Here is a 26410-nt window from a genome sequence, read left to right on the forward strand (position 1 = left end):
ATGAGATGGCCTGACAGCCATATACAGGTGTGAAGTGGAAAAGCTTGCAGTGAGATCCACAGCAGGTGAGACAGATCCCGCCCTCCTGGGGCAGAGCACCCTCTGAACACTGGGTCTCAGTGATGGATAGAGGGGTTTTCAGGAGCCATACCCATCCCTCCAGCGCCCTCGCCACTCGGTGTTGCCCCAAGGGTTCCACAGGCGGATAAGATCTTCCCAGCCCCTCTTGCACTGAATCTGTAAAGAAGAACAGAAAGGAAACTGTGGGTACACTCCAGCAAAAGTCAGCAGAAAGAGGGGATATGAATGCAGCTGCTTTTTACCTCCAAGGACTAATTTAACTTCTGACCTCATTTGGCTGAAGCCAGAAAAAAATTGAAAGGGAAAAAAAAATCAATGTCTGCTGCCTGCATGGTGTTGAAATGAGATAGAGGAGAAAATGGCCCCTTTCTGCTCGGTACCTCACAGGACAGGTGCAACTTCATCATTCCATACGGCTGCATCTCAGAATTTGGGTGAGCTGAGATTTAATCGCAGATAGACAGCATGGGATGTTGCTTGCAGGCTGCAGAGGGGAGAACTTTATGGGTCCCCAGCCACCTCCAAAGCCCTGTGACAGCCGGCATCTCTATTCCACAGACATGGCCGCTTCCCTGCCAGCTGCCTGTCGGCAGCTGTGTGGGAGTCTCCGCAGTGCTGTCTCGAGTAAGGAGGCTGAGTCAAGCAACATCGGGACAACCTGGGAATCATGATATCCGAGGCTAGCCCACCTCATCCTGCTACCCTGCCTCCGCTGAGGAGCAGGGCGCCTGGATGGCCTGGAATTTCTTTTCCCCCGGGGACCCCATCATCACTTTCCCAGAACAGCAAGTTGGCACATTTGCTCCTTCAGACCGCTGAGGCCAGAGGGCAGGACTGTTGAAAAATTACAATGGAACAGCAGCCACTCCTTGAACCTACAGTGCCTGACCCAGGAGCCCTCAGCCTGGAGAGAGAAATTAAAGTATGATTGAGTTGTAGCTGTGATATCGATCTGTGCTAATGTTGTCTGCGGACACAGAAGCCTGGAGGGTGAAGGAGGGGATGAACTTGTTCACTGACTCTAGGTCAGAGGCGGCCAAGTGGAATATTACCACCTGGAAAAGAACCCTCCTGTGGAGGCAGGGCTCGGAGCCAGGCACCAGCCCGGTGCTTAACGTGCATTACATCCTTCAATCCTCCAAGGTAGGTTTTTACATAATCCCTATCATGCAGAGGAGGAAATGGAGCATCAGAGAGGTTAAGCAACTTTTGCAAGGCCACAGAGTAAGTGGCAGAGGCAGAATTCTGGCCCCAGCCGCTGTCAGTCTCCAAAGCCCAGGCTCTTAATTTTGAAATTAGAGGTGAATAAATAGTACAGTTGTTCCAGTGCCCAGACCATTCTCAGATGTGGCTATGATCCTGACCTCGTGTATAACCCCTTGGGCCACCTGGCCAAGGCCCATGTAATCACCAATGGGGCATTGCCATGAAAGAGCAATGCATTCCGACAGGGGCCCAGACCCTGGCTTGGGTAAGTTTCTCTTCTGTGGCTTTTCCTTGTCTGCTTCTATCTTCGGCTGGCACTGCAGTGGAAGGTGCTCTGGCTTTTAATGCCACACGGGATGGGGGTGCTCCTGGCACAAACCCAGATTTCCTGCCCCTCTCTCCCCCACCTCCAGGCACATCAGGCATTGCATACAGTGCACTATTAACTGCCTGCACCTGGAGGGGCCCATGGAGCAGGATGTGAGAAATGGTTGCCTGGTGGCCCAAAGAGCTTAATGAACCCCCTCCGCACCCCCCCACCCCCCGCCCCAGTGCCTAAGGAACAGTCAGGGGCTCAGCGGGGCACAGGCTAGAAGAGTGGCCAGTGATTGGAGGGGGCTGGAAGAGGGCTAAATGAGGCATGCAGATAAACACTCACCCCCTTGCCCAGGGGAGTCACGGACCAAGCTAGGTACATAATAAAAAATGCCAATTTCATTTATCTTCCTGTCTGTGTCCCAGCCAGAGGGAGGACGAGCAGATTAAAAAGCACACTGCATTTATGGGCTGGTTTAATCTTAGCACATGCTGACAGTTATAACCTCTTCTTTCTGGAGGAGGAATCTTTAGCCAAGTCAAGTTCTTGGGCCCTCCTCTGACTATGTCACTCCTTTTTGTCAGTGTCCTAGTGGTGATCACAAGGGCCAATGCCAGGTGGCTTAAGGGACTATTTGAGGCCAAGGTCACAGCTATATTTGAGAATAGGCTAGCTCATTTGCTTTACTCTCCTGGCTACTCAACCGTACCGCTGACACTGGTCAGCTCTGTCAGATAGGACTGGGCAAGAAGTAATCCTGGTTATCTATCCTAGGAATTATTTCCTTAAATGTATTCTCTTGAATGCTAGTTACATAGCATTCTTAATAGTTATTTTTAGAAAAAAAAAAAATCATTTCATGGCTAATGGAAGATTACAACCAAACTGTGTCATCAATAGAGGCTTTGTCAGAGCCTTTAAAATGTAAATGCCCTCTATGAATCTCCACATAGGGGACATGGTGAGCTTCACTGAGGATCTCATTGGGCTGGTGCTCTGTAGAACACAGGCTGAGAAGTGTCAACAGCCACAGAATGGCAGGAACGGTGAGAACAGACCATTCTGGATACGTAGTCTTAATAACCTACTATCACAGGGGAGGTGTCCTGTTCTGACCACTCAGTGTGTATTGTGGGAAGCACATGTTTGGGCTGTGAGAGGAGTCATCAGGAGCCCAAATCCAGGCTCCCCAGCTCCTGAGTTCACCTCCATTCCCTTGGCCCTTGGCGTTTACATGGCTTCTCTATAACCTGGCAGTCACGGCCAGCTCTATGCTCAGCCTATTCGGGAACTCACATCCCATGGCCATCTGGACCTCTGCATACACAGGTTCCTCTCCCCTGTGTTCAGAAGAGAAACAAAGCTTCTCAAAGTATAAAAAGGGCCTTATCCAGGAAAGGCAGCTACATCACGTAGGTACCACGGTTCCTTCATTCCACGCCCAGCACAGATATCATTTACTGATCATAGTTCTCTTTCTCCAAACCCAGAAGCAGTGACAAAGTCTTGTCAACACAATAATCCAGGCAGCATAGCCAGTCGATTAAGGTTGACGCGTTTTAAGAAAATGTTTGCTATTACCAGTCTAGACTTGTTCATATTCTGGGACAGGGAGCTGTGGGGAACAGAGTGTCCGTACATGCCCAGGTGCGATGATGGTATTGGCTGTCCCCATTGAAAATTCAGAGACGGGCTTGGGAGAATTTAGAGGAAGAGAGTCTGGAGCTGCTGTGACTGGGGTCTCTTTTAGCCTGGGTTTATCAGGACAACTTCTTCTTTGCTTGTGGGCAATGTCTTTTGAGTTCCTCACACACGTTCTGTCATAAAGGATCAGTGATATCGTCTTCATAGGTCAAGGACAAATGTATCATTCACTCATTAAAGTGAACCCATCCATTGATCTAACAAGCATTTTTTAGGTGCCTACTGTCTCCCAGGTACTATAAAGAGGAAGCATTTTGTTACTGATTACCTTAGGGAGACAGGCAGGAGACAGAAGATATTGTCCCTATTTTGTAGGTTGGCACATTCACCAAATATGAAATGCTGGAGCAAGTGGCCTTAGGTCAATGGACAGGAGAGACAGATTGATGCGGAGAAAAGGAAGGCAAATGGGAGACAGCACGCTAGAAACAGAACCTGATGCTCTGCATTCCTTGGCCCATAAACTCTTGTGAAAAATGTACCCTGGAGTTTGGAATGCCATCTCTCAGGGCCTAGAAGGCATTATCAGACCTCAAGAGTTGTGAGAAATACAGAGATGGGGGAACACTTGTGAGAAGGCATTCCCCGGCCAGGAAGTGCTATCCCTGTGTGGCTGCTTGATCAGCACGGATGGGGACCAAGGAGACGTGGTGTCTAGGCCTAGACATTTCAAGTAACTGCGTGACCTTGTGAAAGACCTTATCCTCCATTTTCGACTGGAGGAACTGGACTTTAATAGTTTTTTTTTTTTTCCCCAGACCAAATGATACTGCATCCAGTATGTACATTTTTATCAACTTAAAGTCAGTTCTTATATCAGAGGAAAGACTGCCCTCTAGTAGCCATCCTTCTATGCAAATAAAGTTTTAGGTGGGTGTATGGCAGCCCAGCCAGGTGGTATGTTTCCTAGGCTGCCTTTGGCCTCAGCGTGGCCACATGTTTAGGTTCAGACCAATAGAACCTGAGAGGAAATGGCATGTGCCTTTCCTGATGCATGCCCTGTGTATGGACGTAGTGTCCCCTCACCTCTTCCTCTTCCCCTGGCTAGGAGATGAGACCTGGAGCAGGTGCCCTGGGCTCATGGGTGGAAGCCTCATATTGGAGATGGCAGAGCCACCTATTAGCTCTGAAATCACCTGCTCACCTGAGAGAGAAATGAACTGCATCTTGTTTGAGTCCTGTATTTTGGAGTATCTCTGTTATAGCAGTTTAGGTATGTTAACAAATAAAACCCTTTTGGGGCAAAACTTCCCCCAGAGTCAATTGGCTAGTTCCTTCTGCTTCCTTTTGGGGCTAATCCTCCAGTCTAGCTAGACACTCACTTTCTGAGGAACACACAGTTCAAGGGAAGTGGGATCTCTGGTGGGTCTCTGGGGGATGAGAATCCTGGGCACCCGAACTTATGGATGAATGGTATGTTAACAAATGAAACCCTTTTGGGGCAAAACTTCCCCCAGAGTCAATTGGCTAGTTCCTTCTGCTTCCTTTTGGGGCTAATCCTCCAGTCTAGCTAGACACTCACTTTCTGAGGAACACACAGTTCAAGGGAAGTGGGATCTCTGGTGGGTCTCTGGGGGATGAGAATCCTGGGCACCCGAACTTATGGATGAATAGAAGGAACGAGGCTGTCCATGACGGACACCACCAAGGGGCGGGGTTGATAAATACTCATTTCAGTTTTGCTGGGCTTGCTTCTCCAATCACTTGTCATGACTCCTGTCTAAAGGAGCATGAACACTGGGTCCCAGCCCGTGGGAGTCTTACCTGCTCAGCTCCAGTCACCGTGTAGGCATGTTGACTCACCAAGCCATTCTCCATGCTTGAAGCCTCACCTGTTGGCTTCAAAGTAGAAAAGTACACCATGCATTAAACATTCACAGGTTCTTCAAAGAAATAGAAAAGCACAATTCAATCAGCAGCCAAGCTGTGGTTGGATGAAAAGTATCCCACTGACTCACATTGGAATGGCATATATTTCTGGAACTCTTCTCTAGAGAGGCAGAGTTTGAAGGCTGCTGGGGACTTGAGACCCTAGGCATTTCATACGTCAAGAGACCACCCCATTACTGATGGAACCCCCAGAGTCCGGAGGACCTGGATTGCTTGCTTCTCCAGTCACTTGTCATCAATGAGACATAGCGCTAAATGTGTCTGCCAGGCATACCTGTGCTATGAGTAAATGGGGTTTAAAGTGCATCTTAGTTTTGGGGTGGCATTTCGGATAGGGATATGTGACTCAGAGCCTACATGTTTAAGGAATGAAGGAAGAGTCCTCAGGGATAGGGAGCTGGCTATCTCACACTGAAATAATTTAGAGAGTTGTCTGAGCTTTTCAAAATGGGGCATGCTACTCTTGGAATGCTGCATTTAGAATTAGAGCCAGGGAAAAGCAACCCCCTTCCTCCACACACACTGGTCACTCTGGATCCATTGCTCCTAGTCAAGGAGATGCGCTAGGCAAAGACTCTGGAGTCAGACAGCAACATTTGAATCCCCGCTCAGCAGTTACTGGCTGTGTGATGGGGAGCATTTTACTTGGCTTCTCTGAGCCCATTTCCTCTCTGTAAGTGAATCCTGCAATCCCTGTCTCAGAGGGAAGGCTATCCTGAGGATTAAATGACAACCTTGGTAAAGAATAGCATCAGGGCTCCCTGATGGCCACTTGGCCACTCCCCTCCCTAGCCGAATGGGCCAGTGGTCAAATACTCCTGGTGAGGAAAGGCTTGAGCCAGTGCAAAGGGATTCTCGTTCCACTCACCCCTGCCGGGGTGGCACAGGTGATCAGTGATCCCGCCATGGCGGCTGTCTTCACCATCATTACCAGGTCAGAAGTAGAGGAGTGCAGGTCAACTCTGGTGACCACCCCTCCCGTGAGGTCCACTAGGGCATCGGGGAGGTAGCCGTAGTGCAGGTGGAGATAGGACCCGTGAAACCTGGGAGAAGGAAATCAGACCAAAACCCTGGTGGTGCTTTCTGTGAGACACTCGGGAAGGGAAGCTGCATAACCGACCTCTGCATACTTCCCAAGCAAAGGACGGCCAGACTCACCCCCGGACCACAGCCATCTACCTTCCATGCACCTGGATGGAGATTCTAGTGATGTGTCACCCTCACCCCCTTCTTTTCCCTGGGCAGTCCCATAAGTGGCAGTATTATATAGAGGCTAGGTGTGCAGGTGAGTAAATATTGGATATTAGTATGATGAGGACCCCCTGCCTCCCATTTATTTTGACAGTAATGGTAAGTGCATTCTGTGTTCAGGGCGCTGTGCTAGGCACTGAGTGTTTGAGATAAATGAGGCCCCGATCCTGCCCTCACAGTCGACAACCCCAACGCCTGTTGTGGCCACAAACAAACAGCCTCTGTTCTCACTTTGTCCAAAACTCGATCCAGAATTTCCCATTCCCATTCTCAGAGTCATCACTCCAGCACCATCAACTTTCCTGAAGGTAAGATAGATGAGGACACCAAGGCCAGTGGCAGTGGGGACACTCAGGATGGTTTTCTTTCTGGTAATAAAGTCACTCAGAGGTCGGGGGCCTGGATCCGTCCATGCAACTGTTTTTAATGGGGCCCGTGACCTTGGACAAGACTCTTCCCCTCCTGGTCCTCAGCCTTTCGCCTGGAAACCGTGAGGTTGACTGGATCACTCTGGGGGCCCCCCAGATACTCCCTTCTCTCCCTATTTCCACCTCTGTCATTCTCTCCTCCTGGGTATTACCCAGAATTCACATAAATTCACTTCTGCAAATACATATCAAGCAGCCACTATAAGCAGGACACCTTCCCAAGCACAAATGCCATAGATGGTTTAGAAAGTCTTTAATTAAAGGAAGCCAAGTACACACAGAACAAAAGGGCCATTCTACAGAAACCACCATGTGACTGATCTCAGCCTGTCATCAAACTGGTTCTAAGTTTCATCTTCCTCTCCTGCTCTCTGACCCAGGGTTATGCCTAGAACTAGACTCTTATCTCCGGGCTGTTGGCTTCGTCAACCACAAACCCTGCCTTGACCATGATCACACCCTATTGAGTTCAAATGTCTGCTTCCCTTGATTTCCCACAGATATTCTGGCTCCTGGCCCAAGATTAAGAGGGTTTGGCTGAGGGGACTAGAAGTTCACAAATCTGGGGTTCTGGAACCCGTTGCTGAGCCCACCAGTATGACCTCCCACACTGGTGATACTCTTGGGGGCCCTCTTTGTACCAGAGCCACTCCGAGAAAGCACCCACACCACTCTGCAGTCACCACGGAGACACCCAATGGAAAGGACAGGACCTGTGGCCAGCAGCCCGCTTCTCAGTGTCTTCCACAGCCTTTTCTCACCGTCTTTCCGCAGTGCCCACAAAGCCTGTCCCAACAGCAGCTGCATGTTTTGACAAGGAGCTATCTCTCTGCTTTACAAACACAAGCTCACGAATCCTGCTGATGCTTCAAGGAACATGGCAGCTATTCTTAGCCCCCTTTGCTGACAGGAGATAGAAAGGGAAGGAAAGATAGACAGAACTGTATTCACCACACCTGTCACTAAGCTTTGTCACCTGGACCCAGGATTTCTGAAAGAGCCTTGTTCTCAATCCTCTGTTTCAGCCTCATTTGGGGGAAATGGTGCAGACACCAGATGGGTCCCATAGACACGGAGGCAGCAGGCCTGAAGTGACAGGACAGAGCCCAACAGCTGCTTTCTGGGAGTGGCTCTGGTACAGCCCCCTCTTTGAAGCCAGAGAGGGCCCCCAAGGGTATCACCAGGAAAGGGCTGTTGCAGTGTGGGAGGTCATACTGGTGACCAGAACCCCAGTTTTGTGAATGTCTAGTCCTCTCACCCAAACCCTCTTAACAGGGAAGAATTCAGATGTCTAAATCAGAGTCAGAAAGGAAGCTGAAATGCTGCAATTTTTATCTGCAGAGATTCTATAAAAAATGATATACAACTTACCAGATCTTGTACCCCAATCTTCTCTCTATTTGATAACCTCAAGGGGTAGGGTGTGGGGTGGGAATCTACAAACATGATTTCCCCCGCACATCCAACTACCATAAGCAGTGCATTTCCAGATACCCCGGCCACAAGAATGATTGAAAGTATGGAGTTGACATGTTCCCTTGGTGTTGTCTGCACCCTTGTGTGCCAGACATTGAGTTCCAAAGAAGCAAAAAGATAAATCTTTTCCCCAAAGGACTGATAGTATAAAGGGATGATGGATGACTTGGGAGAATAGTTCTCATTCCTGCGTGGCCTCAAACACCCTGTGACCTTGGGCAAGTCATTTTACCTCTCTGAGCCTCAGTTTCCTCATATCTCAAAGAAGGGAGGGTTTGATGCTGGCAGTGGTTTCGTCCAGCTCTGATATGCTATAATTTCTATTTGATTCACTCCTGCATTCTATAACTTCCTTCTTTGGATAGAGGAAAAAGCTTTTGAACAGCTGAAAAGTTTAAAACGTTTTATTCTCTGCTAGATATCTTTAGGCAGTGGAATGTGGATTCTGAGTCCAGTTTCCCATTTCTTTTCAAGCTGAGTGATTGCCTCAGGTCAGCTGTTAACGAAATGGGGTCGGAGTCATCATTTCATTCCGCAAGCTTTCTAATTCTCCCAATGAACTGCTGGGCTCCCTTGTCTTTTTCGTAAAAAAAAAAAAAAAAAAAAAGGCCCTGAAGTGGGGAGGCCTGACTCCATACTGGAAAGATAATGGCAGTGTTTGTGTAAGTAGCTTAGATGCGAATTAACCTCCCCAAACATATGGATTGGTTCAAAAGCCTTGGCTGTTATCTGGGCTTCATTCTCAAATGCTAATGAACAGCTCTTCTTGACACTGGAAGAGCAACTGCTTTAGTTTTTTACAAGTTGGTTCCAAAGGAAGAATACAAAAAAAAATGTCTTTGAGATGTCTTGCTGTTCAGATTGCGACCTCCAGAAGGACAGGGACTGGGACAGTCCGTGGGGCTGTCTGTTGCTCTTCCTCAGGGCCCAGGACAGGACTGCACAGGGTCTTCAGTCTTGCTAAATGATGTCCCTTGGTTAAATGACTGAAGACCTCAGAAGATTCAGGCTAGATACCTACTCCCGCCATCACACCACTATTTGGAGCCTTGGATTCCCTATTTGTAAAATCAGTAGTTGCTTAGGATGACCTTTGGGAAACCTGATTCAGTAACACTCTCCACTGCCCATTTTCTCCTGAAAGCTGTGGTCCTCTGTCCTTTTGTCTCCTGGTGTTGATTTCTAGCTCTGACGTGTCTGTCGCTCACCTGTGTGGGTCTTTACAACAGTGACTTCACACACACACACACACACACGTACTGTTGCACACACCTACGTAAGCCAGTCTGAGCATCTCCATACCAGTGCCAAACACAGTGCCTGGCCTATGGTTCAATGCTCATCTGTTACTCATCAGTAAACATCTGTTGAGTCAAAGCAACCCAAAGAAACTAAGTAAAACATGTGAACTGGGGTGTTCATAGTCCTTGAGCTTGTCGACACCAGAAGATAGCCCCTGAATCATGGTGTTTGAATCATACATAAGCAACTCCTGCCCTACACCCCCTGCATAAATATAATCCCACAGTAGTCACACCAGGCCCCCACTGCCCCAACCTCACTTTGAACTGTCCCACCTCTAGGTCTCTGCTCAAATCATTCCCGTTGTTGAGGATGCCTCCCCCACATATCTCCTCTCCCCCTGCTGAAAGTCTACCCATGCCACCATCAATGCCACTTACTCAATGCCACCATCTCTGCATAGCCTCAGCCTGACTCCCTGTGAGTCTGAAAGTTAAGACTGCTTTCTCTCTCTTCTGCCCTCTAAACAGACTATGACTGTGATGTTATATTTTATTTGGGCTCTTACACCAGCCCTTACAGTAATCATTGTCAGCACATGTCTCTACCCTGCCTACCCTTCACTATGTGCCTCTGGGTTCCTCCCAAAGGCCCCAACACAGCCTTACACACAGTGATTATTTATGGTAGATGCCCAGGCGGCAAATGCTCTGATGCTCCCAGGGGCATCATTTGCATTCAGTAAAGCTGCCAAAAGTCTCAGAGCCAACTGGTGGAGGTATGTATTAGGGCACACAGCTGGGTAGGCAGGGCCAGCGTCAAGGCCCTGGGCTGAGGGGTGGGCCTATCCTTACTTGGCATAGGCTTTCTCCAGCAGGCAGGGCCAAAACTCTTGGTTGTTGCTGAGAGGATGCACAAAGAGGTACTTCTTGTTTATGACAGGCAGGCGATCATCGACCACCACTTCCACCCATTGGCCACATCGCCAGAACTGGAAGAGAGATGAGTATATGGCTTAGTAGAATCAAAGCAGGAGGGAGCTCCTGGACCCTCAACCCATGCCAAAAGATAACCACGTGACCTCCACAAAGCAAAAACAAACCCTACCCAGAATAAATCTCATCCCATGTTGATGGAAAGGGGACAGGCATGTCATCTCCACTGGCAGATGGAGAAAATGAGTCACAGACCAAGTCAGTCAAGAAAAATACTAACAGAGAAGAAGGAGGCTTGGAATTTAGGTTGACTTTGCTACTAACTCTGGCCTCACTTTGGCAAGTCCTTTGTGAGTTCCAAACATGAAATGCTCCAGGTACAGCTTCTGCACAAACTGGCAGTAGGAGAAGCAGATGCTGAATAACAGAGGAGGATGGTGGACACAGATGCTGTCATAGGGGAAGGAGAGCCCACTGGGAGCTGAAGGCTTGAGGGAGGCAGGGTCTAAGCAGGTGGAGAAAGAGATAGGGAAAGCATCCCAGATGGTAGGGACAGCGTGGGCCAAGGCCTGGAGGCCGAATGATGAGAAGTGCTCAGGAGGATGGAGCAGTTACAGCTTCTCCCTGGCCCTGCCATCAGAGCAGCAGAGACGAAACCGGCTGGTGCCACTACTGCTAAGAGCGCAAATGAAGCAGATGTTCCTCTCCAAAACAGACTGTTTGAATCTTCAGCATTCTACTCTTATTGGTTCACCCAGGACATTGCCAAATGAGGAAAATTCATAACAAAGCCAGCCTTGTGGAGCTTCTTCAGTGGTCCCTGCTGTGCTGGATAAGCAGCAGGGCTTCCGGCTTCAGGTCTGAGCCTTGGTGAAGGCAGGTCTCTGACAGGTGTGCTCGCAGTAAAGCCAGGTGGATACAATCTATCACCTGGCTCAGCAGTGACAGGAAGCCATCCACGTGGCCTTTTCCACGGCTGGATGTCCCAGGTGTTGGGCTGTTGCATCCACGAAAGACGTACTTTCAAAGATGAGATGGAGACCAAGACAGAGATGTCAGTGGAGATAAAGCAAAGATGTTTTCATGGTCACTGATGAACCGGAGCACTGCAGCTGGTTCTGGTGCAGATGTGGATTCTTATGCCCGTTGCAGTAACAGACATAGGCAGCTGCATTTGAGAGCCACCCAGGCTGTTATAGGGGGAGATCATGATAAAGCACCAAGGAAAGCTAACCCCAGCTCCTCGACGGAAGTACTGAAAAGACAGCCCAATCCGGATTTGGGTTTAGTGGAAGAGCAAATTGTAGTAAACAGTATCCAGTCGGTGGAACTGTGCTTGAGTCCTGCTTTTGCCTTTAGTTTCCTGAGTGACAAACATTGGGTAAGTCTCTTAAGTCTCCATGTCTCAGTTTCCTCATCTGTCCAATGATGGCAGGAGTAAGAACTACCTTGCAGGGCTGTGATTCGGATCAGACGAGATCGTAAAAGTGATATTATAGTTTTGAAAGTAACAACTGTTTTTCAGTAGCCTTTTGGTTCAGCACCTAGGATAGTGCCTGGCACAGAGTGGGCCATCAAGAACGCGTGAGTCCTGGCTTGAATGAGCTCCTCTCATTGGTTCCCCCTTAGAAATCACTCTCACCCCCCATCTTCCCACACAAAGCTTGTTCTCCCTATACAAAGAGAACATCAGGTAAGATCACTATTCCCTGAAAGGATGCAAATGGCCTGACTGGTGGTTAAGAACGAAGCCACAGACCTGTCTTTCCTTGTTTGCCTCTGTGGGTGAGGAGGGCTGGCATCTGGATAATGTCTGCACCCTCCAAGAAGCATGTTGGTGCCATTTTGCCAACACCCGAGTATCTGAGGGAAACCAGAAGTGTTTTGGGCAAAGTGTCCACATTGCCTGGGCACTGGGCCCTTTCCAGAGAGTGGTGCCCAAGGTCAGAGTGATGAGAAGACATGTACAGAGGTCAGCACTGCAGCTCTTTATAGGGAACTGTGAGACTTTCTTCAACACCCAGAAAAGCAGAGTTTGTCTTCCTTGGCCTCAAGTTGTCCCAACCACCCGAAGCAAAGACACAGCTGAACTCAGCATCCTCTAGCTCATTCTTCAGTGTGATCCTGGGACCAGCAACAGCAGCATCACCTGGGCACTTGTTAGAAGATCTCGTATGCAAATAATTGGACTCAGGAAGAGAGAACAGGATAAAAGAGGATGCTCGGAAATAATGGAGGGAAATTTAGCCCAGCAGAAAAAGGAGGCAGGTCTTCAGAATAGAAAGGCTCGCTGAATTCCAGGCAAGATTAATTTTAAAAATGCATAATCTAAACATATTCCAGAGAAATTTCTGAACACCAGGGAGAGAGAGACTCATACACTTGCAGTTTGAAAGAACATGCTACATACAAAGTCAAAAGCATAGATTATCATTGGATTTTTCTTCTGCAACATTAGAAGCTATAAGACAATGGAATAAGGTCTATAGACCCCTGAGAAAAGGGAATGTAATCCAAGAATTCTAAACCCAACAAAAATATTCTGAAGTAAGAGCAAACGAGAAAGCCTCATGTAATCTGAGGAAATTATTTAAGGAACTACTCTTACCTACTCTTACTTAATGAGGATGAAATTATAATGAAAGCCTTAAAATAAGGGAAAATGAAGAGTGAAAGAAACAATGGTGAACAATAAATTTTAAATATGCTTTGTACAAGAAACATACTTATAACAATAGTAACAATGAGATTGATAATGAAGAGACGAGCAAAGATAGAACAGGAAAATGTAAATAATAGGAAGCTGGAGCAGCATTATGAATATCAGATAAAGAGGAATTTAAGGCCCAATGAATTATATATAACAGAGATATTTGTAAGCTTTTATTCCAATAACCAGATAGCAAGAACATAAACTTTGACATCAAAGAATATAGCAGGAAAAGTGTAAAGCCAGAACATCATAAATGTAAGAGGAATCCTCCAAACTGTAACTTTGGGGAAGAAATTCAATTCACATTGCCTCTTTTAGAATATGACAAATCACACAGACAAAAAAATAAGCCATGATAAAAGAGATAATTGCAGATAATACTATATGCAAATTAGAGAGTTCGATTCTACATATAAAACCCATGATCTTTAGATAATATATATTCTTCTTGTATGTCCATAAAACATTTACAAAAACTATGATGGACTTGGTCACAAACAAAATTTAGCCATTTCCCAAAATGTAGAGATTTATTATATTTTCTGACCATAATTTAATAAATCTAAAACTCTACAACCAACAGATTACCCCCTATAAAACTTAATTAAAACTAAAAATATATTATTTTCAAATTAATGAAAGTAAGATATTTTAAATCAAAATCTATAGGTATGAATAAGGTCTCAGAGGAAATGCTAAAGTCCTAAGCTTCTATCATTAAAAAAAGACTAGGAATTAAGTGTGAAGTTTCAGAAAATAACAACAAAATTCAGGAAAAAAACAAAATTAACAAAGAGAAAGTAAACAGGAATTAGTGGAAATAAATTGAAAGAAATTATATAGAAAACAACCCCCAAAGAAAGAATAGACAGACTAGTAAAAACGATAAATTAATTAATTCATTCAAAAACCAGTACAATAGACTGGTCGGATTAAGAAAAACTAGGTTAAGAAAAAAAGAAAAAATAAAAATATAGAACTGGGATTGATAAAGAAGATTTAACCACAGAGTAAAAGAAATTAAATAAATTTTCTGAGAATCATATAAGCAACTTTTTGGTAATAAATTTAGAACTATAGAAGGAACAGTTGGCTTTCCTGGCAAAAAATAAACTTCGAGAATTAACTCCAGAAGAAATAAGAGTCTCAAGTAGATCAATAGCCATTGAACACACTGGAACTGTTAAAGAAATCACTTTTAAAAAGGAGATAGGTCCAGAGGCTTTAACTATTATCTACTTTCAAAAATCAGACAACCAATGGTTAGCACCATTGTTCAAATTATTTCAGATCAAAGTATATAAAGCTCAGTGGGCTCACTTTAAAAAGTTAGCATAACTCAAACATAATATAAAAAACTAGACTTCAATTCTACATATGACATAGATGCAAAAATTCTAATAAAATTTTTAGCAAATTGAATCCAACAGTGTATATAAGGAACAGTGTGCCAGAAAAGCACGTTACCAAAATCCAGAGAAGGCAGGATTTTGCTACTCAGAATTGCGAGGTTCTAACTAATGTGACAAGGCCAAAGAATAAAATAAGTTCTGTAAATATTAAGAGACAATATTATCTTTATTTGCAGATAATATTAGATAACTAAAAAAACCCAGACTTCACTAAAGAAAAAATTAGAATAAATAAAGTAATTTGGTAAGGTGGCTCCATAAAATTTAATATATAATGAGCAGTTGCTTTTCTCTTTCCAGCCACATCTAGTTAGAAATGAGGGGAGAAAATTCATTCACATAAACTATAAAACTATAAAATATTTGGGAATACTTTTACCAAGAAGGGCACGGCACCAATATGAAAAGATAACTAACTATAACATTTTATGGAAGGGCATAAAACTAGTTCTGAATAAATGGAAAGCTAGACCATGTTTCTGGGAAAAATATTTAAAATAATAAAAATGTAATTTTTTTTCAAATTAATACGTAACTTTAATGCTGCTCCCCTCCTCATTACAGTGGCTTTTCTTTTTAATTAGACAAAATTATTTTAAAAATTCTCATTGAAGAATAAATGTGCAAGAATTACCAAGATATTTTTCAGAAAAAGAATAATGAATAATGAAGGAGAACTTATCCTACCAGATGTTACAACTTACTCTAAAGCTACAGTCATCAAATTAACAATATGAGGCACAGGAATAGACATAGACGAAAAGCTCAGTGATGTACAGGGTTCTTGATCAATGACTCTCTTCTTTTGCTGATTGTTTCTGCTTTTTAAAAAATTTACTTGAAAACATTTTAACTGTTGTATTTCCCACGTTGTCAGATCATGAGCTCAAGTTCCTTTTCAGAGCTATGCAGAGTAACTAACATACAAGTGTCTCTTCTACATCTCACGCTGCCAGACCCAGGGAATATTCAAGAGAGTCCCTCCGTGTGCTCACAGAGAAACCCATGTAAGCGCATCCCAGCAGCGCCCGTACCCGGAAACGGAAAATCCCTGCATACTGGTGGTCAAAGCTTTGGTCCATCAGGATCTTCTGTAGATCCTCGGGGTTCTGTGTCAAGGAGCCCAGTGCTGCCAGGAACCAACAATCTCCTGCGAGGGGACATGAGCCAAGCATGAGAGGTAGGTAGGACACACCTGGAAGCCCCACTACGTGCATTTCACAGGTCTTCACTATCAGAGTCCACATACCTTCTTCTGAATAATGATTTTTTTTTTTTTTTTTTTTTGGTCTGAGAAAGGAGACTTGGGGGAAAGATTGACTGGATGGTTCCAAGTGATAAAGAAGGGGTTAGAGGTGAATGGTGGTTTAAAGGGGTCAAGAAAGGCCCAGCCAGGCTTCGGCAGAGCTAGTGGGCCAACTTGCTTTCTGATTCTTATTTTGCCAGAGGCGTCCGGAGCTAAAGTTACAGTGAGTTTTGTTGTCAGCACCAGTGGCAATGGTACTCTTACAATTTCAGAAAACAGGTTGGTGCTTTTCTTTGCTAATATTTGCTCAGCCCTCACCCGTGTTGGGGACCACATAGGAGTTCTCTCCTCATCCCCCTTGAGGGACACATAGCTTGACTTTCTCCTTGGATGTCACTGTGGGCCCTCTGATCACGAGTATCATCCCTTCTCCTGAGTCTTCCCTCCTTTATCTTCAACATAATCAATTATTTGAATGTCATTTCATGTCGGGCACTGTGCTGGGTGCAGAAGCCACAAAAACTCCTCCCTCAGAGTGGTCCCTTCTCCAATCGGGTGAAGCTCTACTAGGAGGGGTTTTCTCCAACACTGAAAACAAGTCATGGAGGCTTTTATCGACTTGGCCCAAGAAACCATGATTCCACCAGGTGAAGTCCAAGTACAGGCATAATTTGTAAGCTGACATTTTAAGGACATAGAATCTGTTCTCAGAAGAGTTGCTGTCTTATTTTGCTATCTCCCATCTCCTTGTCCACTTTCCTCTCCCAGCCAGTCCTGCCCCTCCACTCCTAGGCTCTTGCTCAGGGGTTCCTCCTAGCCATTCCTGATAGCACTCAGGGGTCTCCTTCAAGGCAGGCCCTCCTCTTCCCTGTCCACACTGCTTAGCTGTTAGCCACAACTTTGCCCTCTGGCTAGCTGGTAGGTGGGAAGGAGTCGAACAGCCCTGATTCAAACCCAGCTCTGTCACTATTGCTTATGTGATATTAAGGAAATTATTTGACCTCTCAGACCCTTCGGACCCTTCGTTTCCACATATATAGAGTGGGGATGCTGCAAGGCACAAAGGAAATCGCATATGCAAATTATCTAGCACAGCCCTTGCGGAAGCTCAATAAATGTTTACTTCCCCTTTCTTGGTCTCTCAAAATCAGCAGCTGATGCCTCTCTCTACTCAGTGCTCAGACTAAACCTTGTATCCATTTTCTCCATTTCTTCAATAATTCCTCATACCCATTGCTAAGCCGACTTGTGGGGTATAGGACTGGCTATGAGCTGTCTATCCACAGCAGCACTGAGAAGGCTGGCCTTGCCCTCTCAGCAGCTGGGGCAGAATTCTGAGGGTCTGGGTGGACACTCCCTCCCCCTCTCCCTATCTGGAGGCTGACTTTGAGCAGCCTCTCTCAATCCAGGGATGGAAGAGAAGTGGAGTTTTTACCTGCCTCTCCTTGTTGGATGTCAAATCTACTTGCACCTTCCACGATGAAGTGAGGCTCTGATTTACCCTCTAATAAATCCTTAGGAAAGAGAGAGAACAACCATGAGCATCTTTCATTTCTCTATGTCCTAGTATAGTTCCCAAGACATCACTCACTTCGTCCTTGAGAGGTAGAGGTTAATTCTTAAATAGGTCTTAAAACCTGAGTTAGAAAACTTCCCTCCATTCTTCAAGTTTTATTGCTATCAGGAAGGCAGATGTCAAAGGGGTGAATATGTAACTGACGAGACAGGCAATAAATATATAAGCAAACGGCATGAAGAGATAACATAAATAAGGATTCAGAGTTCTTACATCAAATAGTCAGCTACCTTGGTCCTAACAAGCGGTTTTATTAAGAGGTTATAGAACAGCAAAAATCAAACAACAAAAAAAAGATACATGTATTAAAAGAAACTTTAGAACATAATGAAGCTTTCCTGTGAAATGTCACCTCTTAGAAGTTAGCGCAGGCCTCGTGGGCTCCAGGTTCATGTCCAGCCACGTGCTATACGAGATGCAAGATGGGCATTACTCAAATCTTTGTCTGCCTCATGGCTAACTCATAGACTGATTCTTGAAGACCCTGGGCCCCTCGTCTCAGGTGCTGTTACTCAGTGCCCAGTTCTTCCACAGCCCCCAACACACCTAGTGCCTGCCAGCCACAGAGAGGGGGCCGTTAGAGGATTCTGCAGGGCTGCAATGTCTGGGGATAATTTTGGGAACTCATAGCAGACTTGGGATGGTGGGAATTCCTGGAGTTCCACAGGCACTTTAGGGGAACACTGGGCCAAAGGTCTGGCTCCCGCACCAGCCCTGCCAGGGACATTCCGCAGTATCCTCTCTGTGCAGCTCCTTCAGGATGTCCGTTGCATACGTTTGCAATCATTGGGCAATTGTGCCTGCATCATTTATTTTCACATTAACAAGTAAGTTCCCAGAGAAAAGAACTGCGAAGCGGAAATAGGCACAGGACTCTATACATTCATGCATTTACCCAACGGCCATGAATGTATAGAGTCCTGTGCCTGTGAGACCTGCCAGCCCTTTGTAAACTATCAGTTTCTTGGTGGAGCCACCAAGAGGCAAACAAAGTGTATGCACATCTTGCAAACATGGCAGTCAAGCAGGTGCCTAAGGGGGGATCATCTCACTACTCCCCCTCCTACTACCATCCCTACAAATAACCGGCCCTCTCAGATGGTTCACTGGGACCCAGGCAACTCGGGGTGGAGGCACCAAGCCCAGCCCTCTGCTGTCCCCATGGCTGGGTGGAACTTGGGAGTGTCTCCAAGCCAGGAGGGCAGAGCTCCCTGCAAAGCTATGGAGGGAGCAACTCGCCTAGCTTCAGAACAACTTGGGGCACCTCAATGGCTTTAGCTGTCTCCTCCCCTTCTACTGGAAAAGAGAAGTAAGGTTCGAATGGAGGCCTGCTGTCAGTGAGCAAATGCTGAGACACTCCACCGTGGGAATTAAAGAAGCAGGTGGAGGCCATGGGGTGTTTGGACCAGGAACAAAGTCAGTGTTGCTCAGCTTTCTTGAACCACCCACAGCAAAGCTCTTCTTCACTGTTTTTCTCTGGTTTCTCCCCAGTGGTGGGCAGAGGAGGGGTGTGTGTGCTTGGAGTCAGCTCAGACAGACTTGGTGTGGAATCCTGCCCCGCGCTGCTCCCCGGGTGACCCTGAGCCACTTCCGTTCCTCTGCTGAGCCCCAGTTTCCTCAAGTGTAAAATGGGAAACTAAAATGATAAAGCGGTCGAGGCACTGGCTGCCGTTATCGGACCCTTGCTGACGGCTAGGTGCTTTATTCACAGATTGTCTCCCAACAGCCTTGCAAAGCAGGAGTCCTTCCGTTTTACAAATGAGGAAGGATGTAAAATACTTAGCACAACGTTAGGCAGGGTACATGTTCAATAAATATTGATTCCCTCCTTCTGCAGTATTTGCAAAATTAAAAAAAGCCATACTCATAGACAAACCCAGAGCCTCAAATCCATTCACTATTAAACAACAAAGAATAGAAACATGAATTAAGCAGTCAACTCATAGATGTTAGATAGAAAAAGACAAAAAGAGTCTTGCAAATATAGGAGGAAGGAAGTGATTAAAACACACACACACACACAATTAGTGAGTTATAAAATAGAAAACCAGCAAAATCAATAAAGCAAATAAATTGTTCTGTTTGGGGGAGAAGGTTTACACAGACCTAAACTTTGGCAAAAATGTAGAGAAACCCAAATAAAAGTAGAAGTAAAAATGGGGTTTCAGTAATATAAAAAACAAATGATGTAAAATCCTATAGTAATCAGTAAAAATACTGATGATTTTTTGATGAAAATAAATGTGTTCCAAAATTATTCAAGTTAGTAAATAACCTGAAAGATCAATAACCTTGGAATAGTATTTTTTAAAATGATGAAAGAATATCTTCCTAACGTCAAATTTTCTGGGTACACATGATTTTCCTGATGAGCTGTCTCAAACTTTCAGAGCACAGACAATTCCATTGTCACTTACAATTTTAGTGTTGAAAAAAGAAAGGAGAAAGAAAGAAAGAAAGAAAGAAAGAAAGAAAGAAAGAAAGAAAGAAAGAAAGAAAGAAAGAAAGAAAGAAAGAGAGAAAGAAAGAAAGAGAAAGAGAGAGAAAGAAAGGAAGGAAGAAGAATCCTGCTACTATTTATTTTATGAAGCTAGCATAGCCTGGATGCCCAACCTGAGAGGAAAAAAAAAAAAAAAACACAAAAACACACGCATACTACAATCTTATTTCACTTCTGGAAATATGCTGAATTTAAATACCCAGGAAATGAATCGACAATAAATGATAAGACTAACCCACTATCATCAAGTAGCATTTGTCATAGAAATGCAGGATGTCAGGGTGGTTTCATAACAGGATATCTAATAATATAAAATAGCATTTTCATGGGTAAAAAACAATTTATATCCTTCCAATAAATGCCATAAAGGCATTTGATATATGCACAACTTTCTCTAATTTACCCAAGTAATAAAAATTTAAATAAAAAACCCCACAAAACTTTAGCTAATTAGGAACAGAAAGATATTTTAAGGTCATGAAAATTAAATGGCAATTATTTCAAATCAAAAGTCAATAGGCAGCATCGAGTTTATGGGCAAACACCGGAATCATTTGCATCAAAATTGGGCACAAAACCAGCATCTATGTCCCCTGTCCTCTGAGCTTCCTGTTCCTTCCTCACCCTGGGCTTTAGCGGGGCATTGGATGATCAAAAAAGAGCAAAGATAGAAAGAGATGGAAATTAAACCCAGAAGCGTTTTAGTGGGCTGGGCTGACTTACTAAGATAAGGCTCACAGAGAAAATAGGTAAAGATGGCTGGGAAGAAGATAGGGATCCTCTGGCTCTGGGCAGCTCCCCCATCACCAGGTGGGCCGGGCACGCCAGGGCAATGAAGTCCCTGGCAAGGGGCCGTCTCCACCATGAGTGTGACTCAGAGTCACCCAGGAGCTTCACAGACATGGAGACTGTTGGGGTCCCCCCTCCCACAACCTGGATTTAGCAGGTCAGCAGGGTAGAGGTCAGGATTTACACAGCAACGCAGATGATTCCAAGGCTCAGCCAGGGGAGGGAAAGTTCGGAGAAGCAGAGAGATTTGTTCCGGGTCCCACAGAAAGCGGGCCAGGAGCCGGGCAATCTGCTTCCACAGTGCCCAGCTGTTCTCCGCAGACCACACCAGCGTGCAGGGGCTTCGTGACTTCAGTGTTTTCTGATTCTCTAGGATGGACTGGCCCTTTGAGGCTCTGAAACACCCATTTGTTTGGAAGGAAGCTGTAACGGTTGATATTATACTTGGCTGGATCATGGGGTTTCCAGATATTCGGCTAAACATTATTTCTAGGTGAATCTGTAAGAGTGGTTCCAGATGACATCAGCATTTGAATGGGTGGACTCGGAAAAGCAGACTGCCTCCTCCCCGTGCCCCAGTGTGGATGAGTGTCATCCAATCTTTAGAACAAAACAGAACAAAAAGTAGAGGAAGGGAGAATTCGCCCTTCTCTGCCTGACTGCTGAGCTGAAATGTTGGCTGTCTTCTGCCCTTGGACTGGGAATTACACCATCGGCTCCCCTGGTTCTCAGGCCTTCCCACTTGGGCTAAACTATACCACTGGCTTTCCTGGGGCTGCAGCTTGCATATGGCAGATTGTAGGCCTTCTCAGCCTCCACGATCACATGAGCCAATTCCTCTTAATAAATACATCAATAGGATATATCGCTGTATTTCCTATTAGTTATATGCTATAGGATGCACATATTCCCCATTGATTCTTTTTCTCTGGAGAACCCAGACTAATACAGAAACCATCAGCAATAGTCAAACTAAGCAATCTTAGGAATTTAGTTTGAGATCGTGGAGCTCTTTCTCAGTGTAAAGTTTGGGGCAAGCTCTATGATATCAAATGTGCTAGAAACTCACATAATTCAAGCCCCTGGAATGTTAGAAAATAACCTCTCTGAAGTGGCACCAAACCCAACACTCTCCCGCAGTCATCTCTGGAGAGGTCTCTTCCAATGTGACTTCACTTGGTCTGTTTTTGACAGTGATTCCTGTATTCTTTTCAAAGGCTGCTCATGAGTGTCCCCAGACAGTGTGCTGCTCTTGGATGAGGAAACACCTGTTAAGCATATTGGCATTTAGACACAGGCCCTTTGAGAGGGTGGCCAGAGTTCAGGCTGGGCCAGGTGGCAGCGTCACTTTTGTATTTTTGCTAGAGAGCTTTGCTTTATTGGCATCAAAGTTCTTTGGCTCAATGGCAACTGGCTGTTGGCATATTCATTTTCTGTCACCTTCTGTTACTTGTTGCTTTCACAACTTACAATCATATCTCTATGTTGTTTACTCTTTCCTTTTCTGAAGAACTCATTTTGGTCCCAAGGTAAATAATTTCTAGTGAATCATCCTTGCAGAAATTCTCCTCTGGCTTCTTGGAAGATAAAAGTTATTGCCTGAGTAGGCAATGTTTCCTTCTGGGATGGCCGCAGGCCAGAATCCACAGTGGGGCTGGGTGCTAAGCTCTGAGAACCCCATTCCATATTTTGAGCCCACAGCTTAAGAAGTAAAGTGTTTTTTCTGTAAAGAAGTAAAATGTTTTTCACTAAAGAATGGGGACAAAGATAACATTTTAGTCCCTCAATCTGACATATATTAGCGACTCTGCTGTGCTCTCCAATATGGTAGCCACAAACCATATTAAATTAAATTAATTTAAATTGAATAAAATTAAAACTTTCATCTTTTAGTCACACTAGCCTCCTTTCAAATGCTCAACAGCAACATGTGACTAGTGGCCACTGTACTGAACAGTGCAGAAAAATCCATTCCATCATTTCAGAAAGCTCTGTGACAGTGCCGATCTACTGAATGAGGATAATAATATTATCTACCTCACAGGACTGCTATGGTAGGTGTCGCTCTAAGTCCCAAATATACTTCAGGGAAATAACACACGATTCTCCATGTGTAAGTGTAATTCTCGGTATTGTCTCTTGCTGAAATGGGGGGTTTGCAAGAATCATTGAGGCTGATGAGAAGTTGGATCTTGCCGGTGCCACTTTCTCCAAGCAGAGCCACAGGCTGTTGTAGAACCTGATTGCGGGGAGTGAGGGTTGGGGCTGGGTTGGAAATTCCTTAAACAAAGAGAGCTGAATGAAGCAGGATATGCAGGAGACGCTTCTACTTCAAACAAAGTTATAGCAGTAAAATGGATTAGGTTGTTCGTTAGAGGGAGGGAGAACAAAAAAAGGAGCAATGGATGGCAAAAGAGGCAGGGTGGAGAGTGGCGGGTGCAAGGACACATGCTATGGGGCATGAACCGACTTTTTACACCAGGCATAGAAAGCTTCACACCCCTGACTCAGGCTATTGCTGAACCTACCAAGCCTAGATGAGGAGTCAAAGTAGAATGATATCCATGGTGGTTTAGCAGTTGCCTAGAATATGGAGCTTCCCCATTATCTAGAAAAGCCTAGAATATAGAGATGGCCTAATGACCCTTGGTACTACCTCAGCCATTATACAGTCGAAGTTTAAAGAGTGCCAGTTAGACCTCTGGACCCTGATTAAACTCTAGATTGGGAGGCAACCTTTTAAAACCAGTGATAAGCAGCTGATCGTGAGAAGAAAGGCGCTCTCCACACTCCCTGCCAGGCTCCTCCCCACAGCTCTCCGAATGGTTTCCTCTAACCTACCAGTGTTTGCTGAAAATTAGCTGAGGGCTGAAGCTCAGATGACTGGGCTGTGATAGCCCAAGGGATGAGGGGACAGCTTCTGAAGCTGCTACCCTATGCCATCCCTCCCAAGTTAATCACAGCAACAATAGGCATCATGTAGTAAGTGCTTATAATATGCTAGACACTGTTCTAAATATTGTCTTAATTTATCCCTTAAAATAATCATGTGAGGTTTTTTATCCTCATTTTTATCCTCATTCATTTTCACCTAAAAAATGGAAAGAAGGGCAGAACATAGAGAGATTGATTCCTGATTACCCAGACGAGGTAGGATCTTCTATTGGTGCATTAAATATTATTAGTGGCAAATAGGAACACAGAATACAACATGACTTCATGATGAGGCCTTACAGGAGGCGACATAGTGTGGCTTTAGGAGTACAGGTCTTGGAGACAGGCTCCAGGGTTCAAATCTCAGCTCTAACACTTTGGGCACTTCGCTTAACTGTTTCTGTTTCTCACTTATAAAAGGGGGCTAATAATAGTACCTCCTCATAGAGTTACTGTGAGGATTCAATGAGTCAAAGCACCTAAAAAGCCAGGTCTACCTTTTGGTCAGTATTATGTAGATGTTGACCATTACAACTGGCATTGGGTCACAATGGCTCTGTCTCCTCTTCCAAGTCTCTTTGTAGACACAGCTGTAAATTGTGGAAGTCGAGGATGTCACCACGTTGAAGGAGTGAAGACATCGGCTTTCTCCTCTACCATCCTACTTGGAAACAGGTCAACTCAAGGATTCTCTGTTGCACATATGGAGTCTGAAACCCATGTCAGGCACCCGTAGTCATTTATTCACTCATTCATTCACTCACTCATTCATTCACCCAAAACCTAATAGAGTCCTACTGGGCACACAACCCCATATGAGGAAAAGTATAGCAAGTGAGTCAGGAATCTTAGCTTAAATGCCAGGTCCTTCTCTACTGTGTTACCTTGTGCAAGTCTCATCAACTGTCTGAATCTGTTTTCTTTCTTATAAAACTAGAGAAGAACAAAAGTGACAAAGTAATAGAAGATGAATGGAAAGCTCTAGAAAGTACTATACAAATGTAACTGCTTCCAGTTGTGATAAAGGACACAAAACTACACGACATATCCACATATACATTTTAAAAGGAGACCTAGAATGAAAAAGAACCCACTGGTAGTTCCGGTAAGCTTTTGGATGCGAAGGGGAATGGGAGTAGTTTGTATTTGGCCTCTGGCTGCCTCTGTTTCAGGTTCCTGGCCTGATTCTGTGTAAGTCATTTTATTTCTGTTTGCCTCAGTTTCTCCTTGACCCTAAAAGACTGCTGGAATTAAGATAATGAGAAACTCTCAACCCTTTCTAAATAAATGCTATGAATTCTTAAACACTATAAATATGGTCTCACATCTATTGCTCAGCATCTTATTTAAAAAAAAGCATCTTTGAAAAGAATCTCAGTGTCTGAAAATAACAAAGGAAAAAAATATAACTCTTTCAAACTTTAAATAGAGCTCCCTATTCATTTGTTCTTAGGCAGTGAAGGCCCAAGAGAGTTGTTGTCAGGAACTTGTTGCCTCTGGCTTGTAAAAATAGACCCTAGAAGTCAGAAGCTCCCCATCTTCCTTTAAGCAGCATCTGAGCCCCACCCGATCCCCACTAACCCTCCCCTTCCCCAAGGCTACAAATCTGTCCCGAGTTAGTACAAGAGTTGGTACCCAGAGTTCTATGTCCTGTTCTATGACATTAGAAAATACCTTTTCTGTATAACCTAACCTTACTTCATTGAAAAGGCTCAGTAAAGAACTTGGCATTTAATACGTGCTCAGTAATTCTTGCTGAAATTATAATTATCAGTAATTTATAGTTATTATAAATAATTACTATGAACAACACATATTTTTTTCTCTTATTCAAGTTCCTACTGGATGCTTTTAGGAGCATGAACAGGAGGTATGGGCATCAGGGCACTCAAAATGGTCCTTACCTGAGTCCTTTTCCTCAACAGTAACCCTCATGAGATTATAAAAATATCAAGCAGGCTGAGAAATTTCCTTTGGAGCTTTATGCCCTGAAACTGAGATGGTTCTAGAAAAACCATTAGGGCTCACCTTGCTGCAAGGCGGAGTTAGCGGCCATCTGCTGGGCTGCAAGAGTCAAGGGGGTGTGACTGATGCCCGGCAATATCTCCTTAATTTTACAGCTGATGCCTGAAATTCTTTTATATGTGATCAAAAGTTTACAAGATTGGAAATACAAATAAAAATGAGAGAGGCAATTGTTTAAATTCATCTTCTTGAATAAATGACTGACATGGTATCTTCCCTTTGAGTAAATTCTAACAGGAAAAGAGAGAAGATAAAGACAGCGATACCTGAAGAAAATAAAGAGTGTTTTGTCTCCACTATGGAGATGAAAAAGACCTTGGAGACCAATTACTACACTCTTCCCACCCATGGCTTCCCTTTTGTCAGATGAGAATATTGAGGCATAAAATCTAGTGATGTGCTCAGTGTTAGAACTTGGTCAGAACCCAGAAGTCCTGCTTCCTGGTACAGGGTCTTCCTATCCCACTGTAGCCGAGGGACCAGATGAATTTCATTCTCCTTCCCATTTGGGGTGGGCCACCCTTAGAACCAGCTCTCAGCGAGAGGGACCATGGCAGGGGAGGTGGCTCAGAGGGCCGGGGAGCTCGGTGTGTAACTGGGGAGCTCACTCACCTGTGGCCGATACCACTTCAGGCTAGAGGGGTGTTTCCCTTGGAGCAGCTGCACACCTATGGAGGAAGTCTCAG

The 26410-nt window shown here is 44.8% G+C and overlaps 1 protein-coding gene across 1 annotated transcript in view; it reads right to left on the reverse strand.

Annotated features, from left to right (window-relative positions):
* CAPN13 (calpain 13) overlaps positions 1 to 26410 on the reverse strand; it is a 51264-nt gene that overhangs the window by 24736 nt on the left and 118 nt on the right. Inside the window, exons 1-7 of the mRNA XM_025045794.1 lie at positions 26337 to 26410; positions 17336 to 17414; positions 15689 to 15804; positions 10449 to 10585; positions 6066 to 6240; positions 5072 to 5146; positions 152 to 237 (exon numbers count right to left, since the gene is read on the reverse strand). The exon at positions 26337 to 26410 is cut by the window's right edge and continues 118 nt beyond it. Coding sequence (XP_024901562.1) covers positions 152 to 237; positions 5072 to 5146; positions 6066 to 6240; positions 10449 to 10585; positions 15689 to 15804; positions 17336 to 17414; positions 26337 to 26410 — 742 coding nt within the window. The remainder of the gene's footprint in view (positions 1 to 151; positions 238 to 5071; positions 5147 to 6065; positions 6241 to 10448; positions 10586 to 15688; positions 15805 to 17335; positions 17415 to 26336) is intronic.

This window comes from Pteropus alecto, unplaced genomic scaffold (assembly GCF_000325575.1).
Source record: "Pteropus alecto unplaced genomic scaffold, ASM32557v1 scaffold61, whole genome shotgun sequence".
Taxonomy (NCBI): domain Eukaryota; kingdom Metazoa; phylum Chordata; class Mammalia; order Chiroptera; family Pteropodidae; genus Pteropus; species Pteropus alecto.